The following is a 17,560-nucleotide window of genomic DNA, read 5'->3' as shown; positions in this document are numbered from 1 at the left end:
TCAGAACTAACATATTTCTTGGCACATATGTGCTAGAAACTAAGTAAATGCTTACTAACTGGTTTTCCTAGCAGTTAAGAATCCGTATCATTTATTTGGTGGGTGACCATGGGCAAGTGAACTTATTGGCCACTCATCACAAGATAGTTGCCAATCATTAGCAATGTTCAGTCAGATATTAGATGATCACTTATGAATATATTGCAAAAAGTATTCACGTATCAGGTAGGGACCTAGAATAAATGACATCTAGCATAGAGTCCCATTCAACTCCGAGAGTCTATTGATGGTATTTTACAAACATTGTTAGGAATTAAATCACCAAGCAAGTTATCAACTCTCCTTTTACAGAGTCCTTTTCACTGGCTATCCCCTCATACCTATAATAATCTTCTTCTTTTGCACCTTCTGGATTCCTTCAAATTCCAGCCAAAACTCCACCTTCTACAAGAAACATTCCTTAATCAATCCCTCTTCATGCTATTGCCTTCCCTCTGTTGATTATCTCCGATTTATTCTGTATATGTTTGCAAGTTTTGTCACGTGGTTTTTATGTAGATGTTTCTTTATAAGTAGATATTTGTTTGCTTGTTGTTTCTTTATTAGACTATGACTTTCTTGGGAGGAAAGAATCTCTTTTGCCTTTCTTTATTCCCAGCACGTAATATAGTGCTTAGCACATAGTAGATGCTTAATAAATTATTAACTGACTTTAAAAACTAAAATGAATTCTGAGTTTGAAAAAAAAGGGTCATTAAGATGTGGCTCTCTCTATGATGTTAGGACTATAGAAGGAAGAATCCTAAGAGATCATCTAATCCAAACTTTAGATGAATCCAGACTCCTCTATATAAATCTCTACTAAGTGATCATTCAGTCTCTGCTTAGACATCTCCAATGAGAGGGACCTCACTACTTCCTGAGGCAACTATAATCATTAAATTTTCTCTGTTATCCACTCAAATCATCATCAACATCATCATTACTATATTACTCCTACTCACTGGACCTAGTTCTGTGTATCACCACTCCCTTTCCACCAGTGATAGAGTAAAGTAAATCTCCAATCCCTCTTCCATATGACTGAATTTTGGAAGGTAGTTATTAGGTCCCCCTGACATTTTCCTTTTTCCTAGATAAACATACCAATCCTTTCAAACATTCATTTTTCTTATGACATGATTTTAAGTGCCTTTATTATCTTGCCCAGGATCAGACGTCCTCTAACCAGGGGAAAACACTGCAGAGACTAGGACTTCCCCTTCTTCAGACACTATACCTTGACATGCCACCCTTCTTTTAATGGATTCTCAAATGGAAAGTGACAACCAGGAAGGTGAAGGGCTTGGACTCAAGTGTTATATAAGGATCAGCTGCAGGGACTGGGAATGTTTACTTTGTAGAAGAGAAGACTCAGAAGGGACATGAGAGCACTCATCAAAGATTTGAAGGGATGAGTAAAGACAAGTAAGAAGTACACTTGTTCTGATTTGTTCTAGTGGGATGAATAAGGAACAGCAGGTAGAAGTTACAAAGAGATTTGATGTCAGAAAAATCTTCATAACAATCAGAACCATCCAAAACTGGCAGAGGCTGCCCATGTAGGTAGTGGGTTGTCCTTCACTGGTGGTCTTCTAAAGGAAGTTGGATGACCATTTCTCAATTATACTGTAGTGGCAACTCCTATCAGGTATGGGTTTGACTAAATGGTCACTGAGGCCTTTCCAACCCCCAAATTCACAGCAATTCTGATTCTGTGGGGGTTTTTTTTGTTTTGGGTTTTTTTTTTTGCTTTTTGGAGGGCAATGGGGGTTAAGTGACTTGCCGAAGTTCACACAGCTAGTTTTTGTGTTAAGTGTCTGAGGCCAGATTTTAACTCAGGTCCTCCTGACTTCAGGGCTGGTGCTCTATTCACTGTACCACCTAGCCACCCAATTCTATGTTGTTTTGATAAAGCCCTATTTAATTTTTTTTTTCTGTCTCTCTCGAGCAGTTCCTTATTATATATCTGATCTTGTTCCCTCTCATGTTTTATAATATTCACTTGGCACTTAGTCTATGATATATCAGGTTATTATTTATCCATGAATAAGTCCTGTCATATCTTTCCCACTACCAACTCCCTCTCATTACCTCTCACTTATACGATTACCAAAATCCTCTGACTTATCTACACATTTTTAGCTCTCCCCACTTCAATTCATCTTAAGCACTGCTGCCAGAGTAACCTTGCCAAAGTAGAGCTCTGGTCCTAATAATAACTCACATTTATACGGCACTTTGCAAAATTATTTTCTCACAATAACAACATAAGGAAGGAAGCATGCATATTATAATCTCCATTTTACAGCTGAGGTCCTGAAGCTCAGGGAGGCCATATGACTCGCCAAGAGTCATTTTGGCTAGAGTCAGAGCTGGGACTCAAATCCAGATCTTTATACGGTACAGTGCTCTTTCCTTCAGATCATACTGTATCTCCTGTCACTTATCTGCTCAGAAATCATGATATTTCATTACCTGCTGTAAAAAATCCAAAATCCTTAGCCTGGAATTCAAGATTTTCAGTGGTTTGGCCCCAAACTCTCTTTCCAGCCTTATCCTATTATTATTCCTTTCATACCTTGTGGACTTCCAATTGATTCTAGAAAACTGTACTTTCTTACCTCTGGAGTTTTTACTGACTCTATTCTATCTGGAGTAAAGCACTTGTCCCCTACTCTGCCTACCTGATTTCTCCCAATCCTTCAAGGTCCAGAACAAATACCATCCCCTCCAATGAGTCTTCCCCTTTCTCATGGGTTTAGGAGATCTCTTGCTCCACTGCATTCCAATCATCATGGTCTATGTTGTATTATTGAAATCTATGTTCATGTTTCTTCTCTAACTACTGTCTCCATGATTGCAAGGACAGTCTTGTTCATCTCTGTAGCCCTCATCATGCATAATATAGCCCCTTGCATATAGTAGACCCTCAAAAATATTTTCTTATTGAACTATTCGACTTGATTAAGTACAAGGACAGATCTTCCAATTATTTATATTTCATATAGTATCTGCTACAGTTTCCTGGCACAAGGTAAATACTCCTTAAATACTTGGTGTCCATTATGATATTTTCCAATGTTCTTATACCAATTTAAATCCTTCATCTTAAGCATCCATATCCCCCTTTATAATTCAGTTTCACCTTTCCAAACTTTTCACATAAACTGGTCCAGCTTCAGTTAATCTGCTCATAGGATCACAGACTTAGTTCTGGAAGATAACTTATAGGAATCCAGCTAATTTCTTTTAGAGAATAAGAAACTAAGACCCAAAGATGGGAAGTGATTTGCCCATGGTCACACACAGGGAGTGATTAGAAGAGTCAGGATTAGAATGTGGATTACAGGATCATGGATTTGGGGTTGCATAAAAACTAAGAAGCTAAGTCTCTACATTTTACAGATGAATAGATTGAGGCAGAGAGAGGTTGAGTGACTTACCCAGGGTCACACTGCTATTGTCTCTAATGTAGAATTAAATTTTCTACATTCAAATCTTGTCCCCTCTTCATTATCCCATGATCAAGATTCTTCTTCACCCTATTTTCTCTTTCCTCCAATTTCTTCTCTTCACCGACATGTTCCATAGCTCACTAGAACATCTCTCCCTTCACCCCTTGCTGACTATATTTGTATTTCTTTTGTTTCTGCTACACTTATGACTACCCAAGCACAATACATCATTTTAATTTTTAAAATTTATTTATTTACTTTTGATTTACAAAATTCAGTTTCACAGTCTCTTGAGTTTCAAATTTTCTCCCACTCTCTCTCCTCTCTGCTCTCCCCTCCCCCTCCATGGTGGCATGTGATCAGATTAGGATCTACAAATACCTTCACATTAAACATCAGTCAAGTTATAAAGAAGGATTATAACCAATGGAGTGAACAATGAGAAAGAAGAAACAAAAAAAAAGAGAGCAAGTAGTTTGCTTCAATCTGCATTCAGACTCTGTAGTTCTTTCTTTGGATGAGAATATCCCTTTCCATCATGAATCTTCTGAAGATATCTTACAACCTTGCATTTCTGAGATGAGCCCAGTCTATTTAAGTTAGTTGTCACACATACAATTGTGTCTGTAATTGTGTACAAAGTTCTCCTGGTTCTTCTCTCCTCACTCAGCATCAGTTTATATATGTCTCTCCAGGTTATTAAGAAGTCCGTCTGCTCCTCATTTCTTATAGCACAATAGTATTCCATTACATTCATATACCACAACTTGTTCAGCCTTTCCCCAATTGATGGGCATCCCCTTGATTTTCCATTCTTTGCCACCACAAAAAGAGATGCTATAAATATTTTTGTACAAATAGGTCCTTTTCCCACTTCTATGATCTCTTCCTAGAAGTCCTAGAAGTGGTATTGCTGGGTCAAAGGGTATATACTTATTTATAACCCTTTGGACATAGTTCTAGATTGCTCTCCAGAATGGGTGAATCAGTTCAAAACTCTACCAACAATGCATTAGTGTTCCAATTTCTCCACATCCTCTCCAGCATTTCTCATTTTCCTGTTTTGTCATCTTAGCCAATCTGACTGGTGAGGTATGGTACCTCAGAGTTGTTTTGATTTGCATTTCTCTAATCAATAGTGATTTAGAGCATTTTTTTCATATGCCTATAGATATCTTTAATTTCTTCCTTTTAAAAACTGCCTATTTATATCCTTTGACCATTTATCAGTTGGGGAATGATTTGTATTCTGATAGATTTGACTCAGTTCTCTGTATATTTTAGAAATGAGGCCTTTATCAGAGACACTGGTTATAAAAATGCTTTCCCAATTTTCCACTTCCCTCTTAATCCTGGTTACATTGGCTTTATTTGTACAAAAACTTTTCAATTTAATGTAATCACAATGATCCATTTTGCATTCTGTAATGCTCTGCATCTCTTGTTTGGTCATAAATTCCTTCCTTCTCTGTGAATCTGACAGGTAAACTATTCCTTGCTCTCCCAGACTGCTTACAGTATCAGCCTTTATACCTAGATTGTGCACCCATTTAGACTTTATTTTGGTATACGGTTTAAGATATTGGTCTATACCCAGTTTCTGCCATACTGTTTCCCAGTCTTCTTAGCAGTTTTTGGTCAGATAGTGAGTTCTTATCCCAAAAGCTGGGGTCTTTGGGTTTATCAAACAGTAGATTATTATAGTCACTGACTGCTGTGTCTTGTGTACCTAAACTATTCCACTGATCCACTATTCTATTCTTCAACCCTTACCAAGTAGTTTTGATGACTTCTGCTTTATAATAAAGATTAAAATATGGTATGGCTCAGTCACCTTCCCTAGTATTTCTTTTCATTAATTCCCTTGATATTCTGGACCTTTTGTTCTTCCAAATGAATTCTGTTACTGTTTTTTTCTAGCTTTATAAATTTTTTTTTTGGTATATTGATTGGTATGACACTAAATATGCAAATTAATTTAGGTAAAATTGTCATTTTTATTATATTAACTTGACCTAACCACAAGCAATTGATGTTTTTCTAGTTATTTAGATCTCACTTTATTTGTGTGAAAAGTGTTTTGTAATTGTGTTCATATAGGTCCTGGGTTTATTTTGGCAGGTAGACATTTTATAATGTCTGCAGTAACTTTAAATGGAATTTTTCTTTCTATCTCTTGCTGTTGGATTTCATTAGAAATATATAGGAATTGGAGTGGCTAGGTGGCACAGTGAATAAAGCATCGGCCCTACAGTCAGGAGGACCTGAGTTCAAATCCAGCCTCAGACACAACACAAAAACTAGCTGTGTTACCTTGGGCAAGTCACTTAACCCCAATTGCCCAGCCTTCCCCCCTCCAAAAAAAAGAAATATATAGGAATGCCACACAATATATTTTTGTGTATAATACAAAATGTCACAAAAGTCTCAGTGCAGTTTTAAACTTAAAACTTTACTAGACTTTTGGGAGACCTTTTATTGTTATTATCACTAACAAGAAATATCTAACGAACAGCTACCATATGCCAGGGCACTGTAGAAGGTACTATATGAAATACAAAGAATTAGAAGATGAGCCCTTGTCCTCAATGCAGATAAATAGACCAATGAGTAAATAGTTATTGAACTTCAATTGCTTAAAACTATGCTAACAAGCAGGAGGCTTTTTCAATAGTCCAGACATGAGGTGCTGAGGGCTTAGAATAGGGTTGTTCTATCCACTTATAGCTTCTCCCTAAACTAGTGGAACCATCACTTAGCTGTCAAATTTGCCTTCCTAAAGAGTAAGTATTACCATGTCATCCCTTATTCAATGAACTCCAATGTTCCTTATTACTTCCAGAATCATATATAAAATCCTCTGTTTGGCTTTTAAAGCCTTTCATAACCTGGTCCCTTTCTACCTTTCCAACCTTATATTTCATTTCCATCCACTGACTCTGCTGTCAAGTGACACCATCCTTCTTACTGTTCTCCAGACAACACACTTCATCTCCTGAAGAACCCACTGCCTCCTCATATCCAACTACTGACTCCCCTGACTTTCTTCAAGTCCCAGAAAAAATCCACCTTCTGAAAAAAGCCTTTCTTAGTCCTCCTCAATCTCAATGCTTTCCCTCTGAGACTACTTGCAGTTTATTTATATATATATATATACATACATATATATGATATATATCCTTCATGTAGGAGATATACCCAACATGTCTCCTATAGGATATATGTATGTTATGTATCCTATAGAAGGATAGCCTATAAATCTCTATCTCTATCTAAATCTATCTTCTTTGTACATATTTGTTTACATATTATGTCCTTCATTAGACTGTGAGATCCTTGAGATCAGAGCACGTATCTTTTTTTTTTTTTTTTTGCCTTTTTCTGTTTGTCTACATAGCAGGTGCTTACTGAATGGTTATTGACTTGACATGAAGAAAGAGTGTGTTGGAGGAGGGGACAGTCAACAATGCCAAATACATCAGATGGGCTGAGAAGGATGAAGCCTGAGAAAATACCATCTGATCTGGCAATTAAGAGATCACTGGTAACTCAGTGACCTTTGCTCATGCCTTGACTGTCTACCCCATTTCTCTCTGCCTAAGGCTCAGCTCAAAACCTTCCTGGCCTGTAAAGATTTTTCTGACCACCTTAGACTCCTAAAGCATTGCCCTTATAATAATAATAACAAATCGTAAGTATGGTACACTTTTCAAATTTCTGTCCCAACAAAAAAACACTATGAGATAGGTAGTTCAAGTATTATAAATCACTATTTTACTGATAAGAAAACTTACTTAAGATCAGAGATGTGAAGGAGCTTTCTTTTGATCCCATGGCTGAATCTCTTATGCAAATTTAAAAGAAAGTTAGCTAATGCTAACTTGCAAATAGCTAGGTGGTACGGTGGCTAGAGTATTGCGCCTGGAGTCAGGAAGACCTGAGTTCATATCCAGTCTCAGACACTTACTGGCTATGTGACTCTTGGCAAGTCATAACCTCTGTTTTCCTCAGATTCCTAACTCCCAGGGTTGTTCTGAAGGTCAAACAAGATAACATTTGTAAATCGCCTAGCACAGTGCCTGGTACATAGTAGGTGCTATATAAATCATCATAGGATTATTACACCATGGTTAACCTCCCAGAGTAGAGATATCTTTTAATGGTGTTGTGTCTTTAGCACTCCATCCAACTATTCAACATCTGGTATCCTTTCCCTCCTCAGCTCTGCCTTTTAGAATCCCTGGTCACCTTTTCAAGCATTGCCTTCTACAAGAGGTCTTTTCCACTCTCCCCAGTTGGTAGTACCTTCCCCACTACATTCCATCTATTGTGCTTGTATCCTGTATTCCTTATTAGGTACATGTTGTGTCCCCTATTAGAATGTCGGGGTCTGTTTTTTTATTTTCTTTGTATCCCCAGTGCTTAACATGGTACCTGGCATACAATAATGGTTTAATAAATGCTTATTGATTGATTGATTGATTGAAGAGTCAAGCATATTAACTTAGAAGCACAGAGTGAGCTGAAACTTAGTAACACAAAAAGAATACGGTCCATTCTGAAGGTTTGCCATATTATCACTAAGCCCTTCCCATGGGTTCCATTAATGATTTCAAAAATTGTGTTACTTTTTATTGTTGCTTGGGGGAAAATATACTTTCTTGGTAAATATTGGGTCTGTTAATAATGGGAATCTGGCTAGCATTTCAAGGCACTTCAACACTTTTTACTGCCTTCTTTAAGACATTGAACACTGAGTTTCTGTTGACAAGAACATTATACATTTCGACATAATGTGTAAATGTCCAGCAAAATCATCCTCCAATTTGATTACCTCCTTGTATTTACATGGCCTGGCTCCGATGCTGGGAATGTGTAATGCTCCACGTCTGTCCAATGAAATTCCTTCCTTCTAGGTTCAATTCAGGTGCCCCCTCATTCCCTGAGATCACCCCACCATGCACCCCCATTCAGTTATTTTTCTTTTTTTTTAGAACTCTCCTGTTAAATTTCTCCTAAGTGAAAATAAGTAACATATACAGTTATTTGTATACATCGTTTATTCTTTCTACTAGCTTATATATTATCAAGGATGGGGACTGTTTTGTTTTTCCCTTCTGTATCCCCAATACCTAGTATCTACTTCCTTGCACATTTTTTTTGGCCTAGATCTATTATTTCATTAGTGAAGGGGACTCCAAGGTAAAGAAAAGGCCTACATCCACTAATATTGGCAATTACTCTACAACTTAAGGTCTTGGAGAATTATTTAGGGCACTTAGAGTAAATTAAGTGATCTGTCTAGGACCACAGAGTTGTTAAGTATCAAAAATGAGAATCAAAATGCTTGTTGAATCAGAAGCTATTCAAAAGAATCTAACATCATAGTTTAATGAAAGCAAGGATTAGGGCTCACACCTAGCAGAAGCACATAAAATCATGATGAAACTATGTTTTTAGGAAACTAGCACCCTTGCTAGAAATGGGGGTGGGAGGGTAGCATGTCCCAATGTCAGAATTTTAAATCCAAGATCTCATATCTCTAATTAAATAGCTATAAACACACACGTATTCTAGTCCAGTCAATCAACTCAGCCCAAATTAGGAGGAAAAATCCTCAAAAGCCATTTAAAACTAACTCAAATGCCAAAACACTTTGAAAAAGTACATTAGTGATGCAAATGTGATAAGTACAATACACAGCAAAAAACAAAGAAACTCATTAGACAATACTATGAGACTTAGCTTTATATTTTGGCTTCTGGGAGCTAAAAAGGCACAGAAATAATTATTTCTTCCTTATTCTGGGAGTTTGTATATCTAAAGTCAGATTCAATTAAACAATATTTTTCAAAGGTTCAAAATGTTTGCTAGACATTCTTTTTGTAGGATGTGACATAGACAGCAAGAATTTTATTATAAAATTTGGAAAATGTTAAATTTCATTTACTACAATTATCTGTCTCTTTTTTCTCCTTTCTGATCAGTTCTTTGGGGGACAGAAATGATATTTCATGATGTCAACCTTTTTGCCAATCTCATCACATTGGTCCAGTGTAATCCATTTCAGCTATGCTTTTGCTCCCCTTTTAAATAAGTAATTTCAAGAGACAACTGTGATTATGTCATTTATTTACTAATCACTGGTGATATAAACCCTATTCATGCTGGTGCAACTTTGCATTTAGAGGAGGAGATTTTTTTTAAAAAAGAAAAGGTGAGAGTAAATAATAATAAATGTAATAAACAAAGATAATAATAAAAGTAATAAACAAAGATATTATGTATGGCTCATTACAATTGAGTTCTGGGTATTCCGATAACTTTCATTAATTTTTGTATCCTCATTTATCATTTGATTTAAAAGTAGGTTAAACCGGGTTCTTTGTAACCTAAATAGTTTTATAACTAGTACTGATAGTCCTGGGCTAAAGGAAGTAAAGTAAGATATGGGCTTACTTGTAGGAACTGAAAAATAGAGTTGGAAAGAATCTCAGAGGTCATTCTGACCAACCCATACCTGAACAGGAATCCCTATCCATTATCTTCCAAAAGTAGTCATCCATATACAAACCTGAAGAGCTCAATGATAGAGAACTCACAACTTTATATGGAGTTAGGACTGGCCAAGAGTGGAGCAGGCAACAGGGCAAGCACAGATAGAAAGAACCAGACGGCTCCTTGAGTCAGCATAGATGGGCAACAGGTTAAGAATAGAGATAAGGAGTTAGATATAAAAACTAAGCACTGAAAAATTCAGGTAATCAGTACAGAGTTGAATCTAGGCAATTGTCTAAACAAGGAAGGGATATTGGAGGAAGAAGTTTTGATTCCTTAACCATCCCACTTGTATAGAGAATGGGCAAAAGGCTAAGGCAACCCATTCTGATACAGGGACTCCTCATATCTCAAGTCTCATCCCAGCCTAGGTACTACCTGTGTGAGTTTGGGCAAGTCATTTAATGTCTTTGGGTCTCATTTTCCTCATCAGTAAAATAAGAGAATTGGGCTAAATGGAGAGGTAGGTGGTGCAAAGGATAGAATGCTGAGTCTGGAATCTGGAAAATAAATTAAAAATCAACCTTAGACACTTACTAGCTGTGTGACCCTAAGTAAGTCACCTAACTTCTATTTGCCTCAGTTTTCTCACCTGTCAAATGGGAGTAGTAAGAGCACCAACTTTCCAGACTTCTTGTGAGGATCAACTGAGATAATATTTGTAAAGGGCTTAACATAATGCTTGGCACATAATAGGTCGTTAATAAGTTCCTATTCTTTACCCTCTATTTCCCTTCTTCATCTTTTATTCTGTATACTTCCTTTCCTATGGAACTTCTCTCAGAGTATGGTCAAACCTGTCCTTCCAGAGAGAAAAAGCAAGTGCACCTGATTGGGGGTCAGAAGAAAAAGATAGGACAAGAAACTTTCATGAATATGTTATTTAACAACAGTCAACTACATAAATATAACATCAAAGGAAGGAAACTGTGTCCCTGCCCCTCCAAACAGAGTTGGGGATATCCATCAAGATGGATGAAAACATTCTCCTGAAGCGAGACCACATTACAGAGTTTCTAGTGGAAAACACTACTTCTTCCAACCCTTCTGGGTTAGGTGCAAAAAGGGCTTTCAGGTTACTGTTTAATTGTCCTGTGGGATAGTAGAACTCTTAAGGGCTTTTATCCAAGCCTCAAAGATGAAATAATATGGTTGACTATTCTTTTCATGGCTTTTGCCAGATCTTCACATTATATTCTTAGCTTGTGCCTAAAAGGGCTCTAAATACTAGCTAATAGACGGGGGGAAAGGGCTACCCTTAGATTTTCTAAGCACATCTTTTACTAAGGAAATTTGGGCTTCAGGGCACAGGAGAGTATTAGGTGTTTAACTCCTGAGAACATTTTCTTGGTGACTAATTCAGTAACAGTGGAAAAGTGGATAGCAACCTTCCTGATACAGACATGGAAACAATCCTACAAGATTCATAACAAAAAAAAAAAAACCACCTCTCTTCACTGGTTCATAGATTTTGAGCCCAAAGTGTCCTTTAAAGTCACCTAGTCCACTCCTTTCATTTTAAATATGAGAAAACTGAGGCCCAGTGTGAAGTGACTTACCCTAGGATACACAGACAGGTTGAGCTAGAAACAGTATTTGAACTCATGCTGCACTGCTATATTTCACTTCTGCACATGAACTTGTCATACAGGGCTGAAAATACTTCCCATTGAAAATGATAAATTACTTTTCTTCATTTCTCTCAGTATTTTGATGACCATTAAAAGCATCAGGAAAAGAACTGCACAGGAAACTTTTCAGGTATATGTTCTACTCCATTATAAACATAAATTAATTTTGCCCCACGCGATTAAAAAATATAATCATCCCTCTTACGCAGAAGAAAGAAGAAAGGAGAAGAGGGGGAAGAGGAAGGCCTCAGGCATAGAAATTTATTTTAGAAATGTGATCTTCGCATATTTGTTTGATGAAATCCATTCACATCAAATTCTGAATTTGTTCTTTGGAAGGATGCTACTAGAGAAATCCATTACACTTCTCTGTGACCACAATTTTATTATAATACAGACATGACACTTTATTACATTTCATGTGTCAGCAGTATGGGTTGTCAACTGTTACATTCATTTTGGAAGGGTCTGTTTTAGCCTTCATATGAGCAACTTAAAGTCAATGAAAAATTGACTACATCATGGTTTGTATGAAATATAGTACACAGAACATAACTGTAAATGAAGTTTTTAAAAAGGCATATTTCATTTTTCCTGGCAATTCAAAAGCATAATTCTAGAAGAAGATAGGAATTGTTCCCAGCAAAATTCCATGAGGAGTAACATCACCAAACCAGATGCACCTTGAAGTAAGGTCTCCTTTCAGAAAAGTAAGCAGACACATAAGACTATCAGAACAGAAACTGCAACTTCATAAAGGAGGAAGAAAGCAGAAAACAAGCCCCCACAATCACTGAGGTTTGTTTTCAAGTAGTGACACCACTATTTTCTTGATAGAAGAATAATGTATTTGCTTAATGGACGTAGGTAGAGACAAGAAGAGAGAAGCAAGATTTTAAATGATGAGGTCATCCATTCATTTATTTTGTCTCTCGTGAGTGGCGTAATCACCCTAGTCTTACAACCCCAGAGAGCCTATGCTTGTATTACCCCCATTATCATCTAATTCAATTAATACTTTTAAAGAGTATCTTGAAGTGAGTATTTAACAATAAAAATCAGTCAGTGTCTATAGCTTAATGAGAAGCACATGCAAAAAGTTTCCCATTTTTTATCTTTATTGATTTGCAGCAGTATAAAGGAAATGGACCGGCTAAAAGCACAAACCTTCCAAAGCATTTGCATTAATAGTATAACTATATGCAATGAAGCATTTTTCTGTTGGTGCTTCAGGATTGTGAACACTTCATCCTAGTACTAAATGCAGAATATCACAAAAATCCAGATTGCATGAAAATATTATTTATTCCTCAGTTTTAGGGAAGAAGAAAGATATACTCTGTTTATCTTGGATAAATGTTTTGTGTCCATCTTTTATTAGATGCCACTGCCTTTTAAAACCTCAAGATTTCAGAAGCTCTGCTTAATTACCTCAATTGTTAAAAGAATCAGAGATGGAGGGGCAATGTTGTCTTAGCAAATGATTATCCACACTCAAAGCAGAACCTGCTACTAAATTCAAAGCCTGAAATGATGAGCATTCTGAGACTTAAACATTATTCCTACTGAGAAAAGGCACTGACCTTCCTTTTTGATTTGTAATAGGGAAATGCCCTGCTAACAGGCTTTCTCCTGTGAAGCCCTGTTGTAACTGTACAGCATTAGAGAGACATGTGGAGGAGAGATAGAATTCAGTACCCTATGCAATGGCTGGAAATGTGTGATTTCGAGGAGTTCTTATCCTTTCATCACAACTGGAGATATAAGCTGAATACTATGAGACCATAATATGCTATGATCACAGGCACAAGGTGGATTATGCGGCTCAGAGAGATACTCTATTCACTTTAACTAGTTGTACTGTGCTCTTGATTTACTTCTCCCAGGATCATCTTTGACAGTTGACTTATGGAAGCTCTAGCAAATGTAATTTATATAGTTTAATGAAATACACATAATTTTGAGGAAGTGTGGGATAGTTTTTTTTTTCCTTCCTGATAAAGCTAGCCTCAGATTTCTGCTTAAAGGAAGAAAGATATTCTGCATGCATTGTAAACTTAACTTCAAAGCACCCATCCCTGTTGTCTAGTCCTTAGCGTGAATACTATTAGCAGGTTTGTTAGTCTCCCAGTCATGTGTCCTGTCTTTTGCCTTTCTTCAGTTCATGCATATTCCTCTGGTTTGGCTCAACTCTGGAACGTACCTATGAGCTTCATCACAATGGAAACTGCAGAGAGCATGGACTTCATCTTCACTAGGTAACTTAACTGCTCCAAGTTTATGGAAGCTTATGTGTGTGAGACAAAAACGAAAATTCCCCTAATAGGCATCATTAACGCACTTTAAAAATACATCGAATGCAAATCGCATTCATCAGATCCACCCACGGTAGCTGATCCTCCGCAAATCTCACCTCCCCCCACTCCCCATCACACATCCCGCACCCTCAAGAAAACACTACAGGAGCCTGAGTTATGATACAAGGCGTTGCGCTCTGACGGGAATCCTTTCCGTCCACTCCCCATAGCTGGGCATTTACGAAAAGAAAGTGCAAGGCAAGAAACTAGCACATTGAAAGCGGAATATGAAGCCAGTTTTTCGGGTCAGAGCCCAAGACAGTAAACAGGGAGACCCGAGGGGGTCTCGCCGAACTAGGAGCCACTCCTTCCTACCATCTTAACCCTGCAACCCGAGCAACCAACCACCTTCCCACCTCGGACTCCAGAGCAACTCCCTAGCATCCTGGGGCACTTGAAGGACGGGGGGGCAAGGCGCGGGGGCAGGAGTCCCATTGAAGGAGGTGGGGGAGACCCTTACGTGCTCCAATTTGTCTTTCCTCCGGAGCCAGACACTGGCACTGTAGTCTTGCTGTTTGACGCTGCTGTAGAAGTTCGCACCTACTCGAGTGAGGCTCGGGGAGGGCTCCTTGGGGCGGCTTTTGAGCCTCATCTGCTCGAAGCCCTCGTGGGGGGAGGACGAGAGCCACTCGTGCTGCCGGATCTCCATCCTGACATGACAAGGCTACGGCCCCTGTCCTGGGGAGGGGGTGCTTGAGGTGGGGGTTAGGAGGGCAGGGGGAGAAAGAAAAGAGGAGGCTAAGAAGGGTGCAGGGAGAGGGGAAAGTGGAGGCAGAAGTGCTAGCTGATGGGGAATGGTGGGGCTGAATGGCAAGGAAGAGGAGAGAGGAGGCAGCGGGAAGCTCGCGGAGCTCCCTGGAGAAGGTGGTGGTGGAGGAGGGGAGGAGGAGGAGAAGGCTGATGTCAGGGTTTGAGGAGGTGGGAATGAAAGGAGTGGGGGACAGAAGGGGGAGGGGAAGTGGGTGTCCAAGCTCCTGGAAGGCAGCCGCGCCAGGTGCAGGTGGCTGGCAGTCTCTGTCGCCCGGCCAGCTGCAGTCCAGGGCAGACACCTCGCAACCGGCTCCTTGCGGCACTGGCTGGGACTGGGGGGCAGGGGACTGGGGAGAGGGAGGGAAGAGGAGGAGGAGGAGGCAGCAGTAGCGGCGGCAGGGTGGCGGGGAGTGGAGGGGAGTGGGAGTGGGAGGGGCTGGTGCTCTCCAGCCAGCCCGCAGGTTGGTGCAGTGAGCAGCTGAAGCGGCTGCTGCTGTTACTGTTGCTGCTGCTGAGGTTAGGAGAGGAACACGGAGTCCAGCTGCCTTGCCTGCAACCGCCCAGCCTGCTACTCCTCCGCCCCAGGATCAGGCAGTGGTGGCCCCCTGACCATCTTTTCTCTGAAAGCATCGCACCTTGTTCTTCTCACTTTAACTTTAAGGGATACACACTTCAGGAGGGGAATTCTTTCTTGATCCGTCCTCCGTTTCCTCCCTCCTCTTCCCCTTTGGGCAGTTCAGGAGACGGATAGGGTGGGAATGACATTAAGGAAATCACTCTTTTGCTCACACACATTCATCCAACCATCTACCTTCCATCCCTCCCAGTCCCCCAACTTTCTCTTATTTCCTTTTCTTCACTCTAAAAGTTGAATAACTTCCCATTCAAGGAATTCATTAATCCCTTCTAAGTGTATTGTGGATGTAGAAAGGGGGGAGGGAGGAGATCCACCAGGTTTTACTCCCAGAATGCTTTCTTCCTGTATAATACTTTGCATGTTAGGGTGCAGTAATGCAAATCTTCCAGGGTGCATTACCATTTGTCCTTAACTGGCATTGTTAACATCATGATAACCCCAGTTCAGCATAGCCACTGAAGCTTTCCAGTGACCTGGCCCCAGCCCCATCCCAACAAGTATCTTTCCCAAGTGGATTTCATGTTTCTTAGTAATAACACTCTCTCTGCTTATGCTTCCAATCCATCCCTTTAAATGCAATGTCCTTAGGTGGCTGTGCAGTTCTCTTAGGTGTTCCTAGATGTCCATAGTCAGGCTTTCCTTCCAGGGCTTTTCTCAGCTGATCTATACACCCACACAGAGACCTAAAACAGACAGGAATAAAAATTAGTACACGATTGGATGCATTAATAATTAAATTTAAACTGCCCCTGTTTGCTTGCTTTCCTTACAGCCAACATCTGAGTGATTCAGGTTTTACTGGAGAGCACAAGAAACTTTAGTTACTGGTTTTCCAGATCAGTTAATAGGCACTGAAGTTAGTTTTAAAGATGTAGAGTCAGAGCAGTGTGGATATCATGAAAAGAGTCCTGGATTGGAGTCAGAAGACCTAGAGGAAGATGGGGAAGAGAGAGAATGGCTAATAGGAATGCCCCCCCCCCAAATTTCCTTAGGAGGAAATATAAAAGAACTACAAACACATTGAAGATCCTTCCTTTTATTAATTATTTCCTTATTATATCCTGTATATAGCTTGCTTTAAATATATGTGTTTATTGTTTCTCCCATGAGTTCCTTGAGATCAGTGGCAGGCTTTTGCCTCCTTCTGTATCTCAGTACTTAGCACAGTGCCTGGCACATAGTAGGCCCTTAATAAATGTTTATTGTTTGATTAAAACAAATCAGAAGACCTTGTTTATTGTCATACTCTGCTAGTGTAGTTAGTTTTAGTCTACACTTATGATTTCCTTAGTTTAGAGAACTCCCAAGACAGAGGCAGATTTACAATCTGAGATAGCTGCCTGGGGAACTGGAAGGTTGTATGATGACTTGACCATAGGCATACAGCTAAAATGTGTCTGAAGCAGGACTTGAACTCACACTGTCCTAACTGTAAGGTCAGTCCTCTAGTCACTATTCCATCTTTCTCACAGCATAACCAGAGCTTCAGTTTATTCATCAGTCAAATGGGAATAATATTCTACTCCCACATAGGATTTTTGTGATATTCAAATTAGATGTTTGTAGTCTTAAAACCCTATTGATGATTTCTTCTTCTCCTTCCCTCCTTGTCCTCTTTTTCAATCTCCTCTTTTCCCCCTTCTCCTCCCTCTGTGTGTGTATGTGTATAATTAAAGTTTTATTATTATATTCATGAGCACTTGGGATTTTGAACAGGACAAGATCTGAAAGATCATCTAGTTCAATCCCTTCATCTCATAAAAAAGGAAACTAAGACCTACAAATGCAAAATAACTCATCCAATATCACAAAGGAAGTAAATAGCAGATCCAACATCCAAATCAGGAGACCTGACTACATTCTACTACACCACTCTATCTTTTTTTGATTTCCAAGAATAAGTCATTTATCTTTCTTTGTCCTGAAATGTGGTTAAGGGTCTCATAAGCATTCTACCTGGTAGGTTATTTGGATGGATTTAACAATAAAGGAAGGTTGTATTTTTATACAGCCTCTTAAAGGCAGGGGGCCATCTTTATTCCCTCAGTACTCTAATACATATCTATTGCTTGAATGATTGGCTGATAAACTATCATTAATAAAAATAACATACTGTTTTTGACACATCTC

At 39.0% G+C, this 17,560-nt stretch overlaps 1 protein-coding gene across 1 annotated transcript in view; it reads right to left on the bottom strand.

The window, feature by feature from the left end:
• The window catches only part of PLD5 (phospholipase D family member 5), a 426,787-nt gene extending 411,771 nt beyond the window's left edge, over positions 1-15,016 (bottom strand). The window contains exon 1 of the mRNA XM_069064474.1: positions 14,504-15,016. Within this exon, the coding sequence (XP_068920575.1) occupies positions 14,504-14,692 (189 nt within the window). The 5' untranslated portion in view covers positions 14,693-15,016. The remainder of the gene's footprint in view (positions 1-14,503) is intronic.
• Between the last annotated feature and the right edge of the window lie 2,544 nt (positions 15,017-17,560).

This window comes from Petaurus breviceps, unplaced genomic scaffold, assembly GCF_028583685.1.
Source record: "Petaurus breviceps papuanus isolate PSGF00001 unplaced genomic scaffold, PetGlider_PUasm1.0 90633, whole genome shotgun sequence".
Classification (NCBI taxonomy): Eukaryota; Metazoa; Chordata; class Mammalia; order Diprotodontia; family Petauridae; genus Petaurus; species Petaurus breviceps.
Note: the sequence above shows the minus strand (reverse complement) of the source record. Positions and strands in the feature narration are given on the sequence as shown.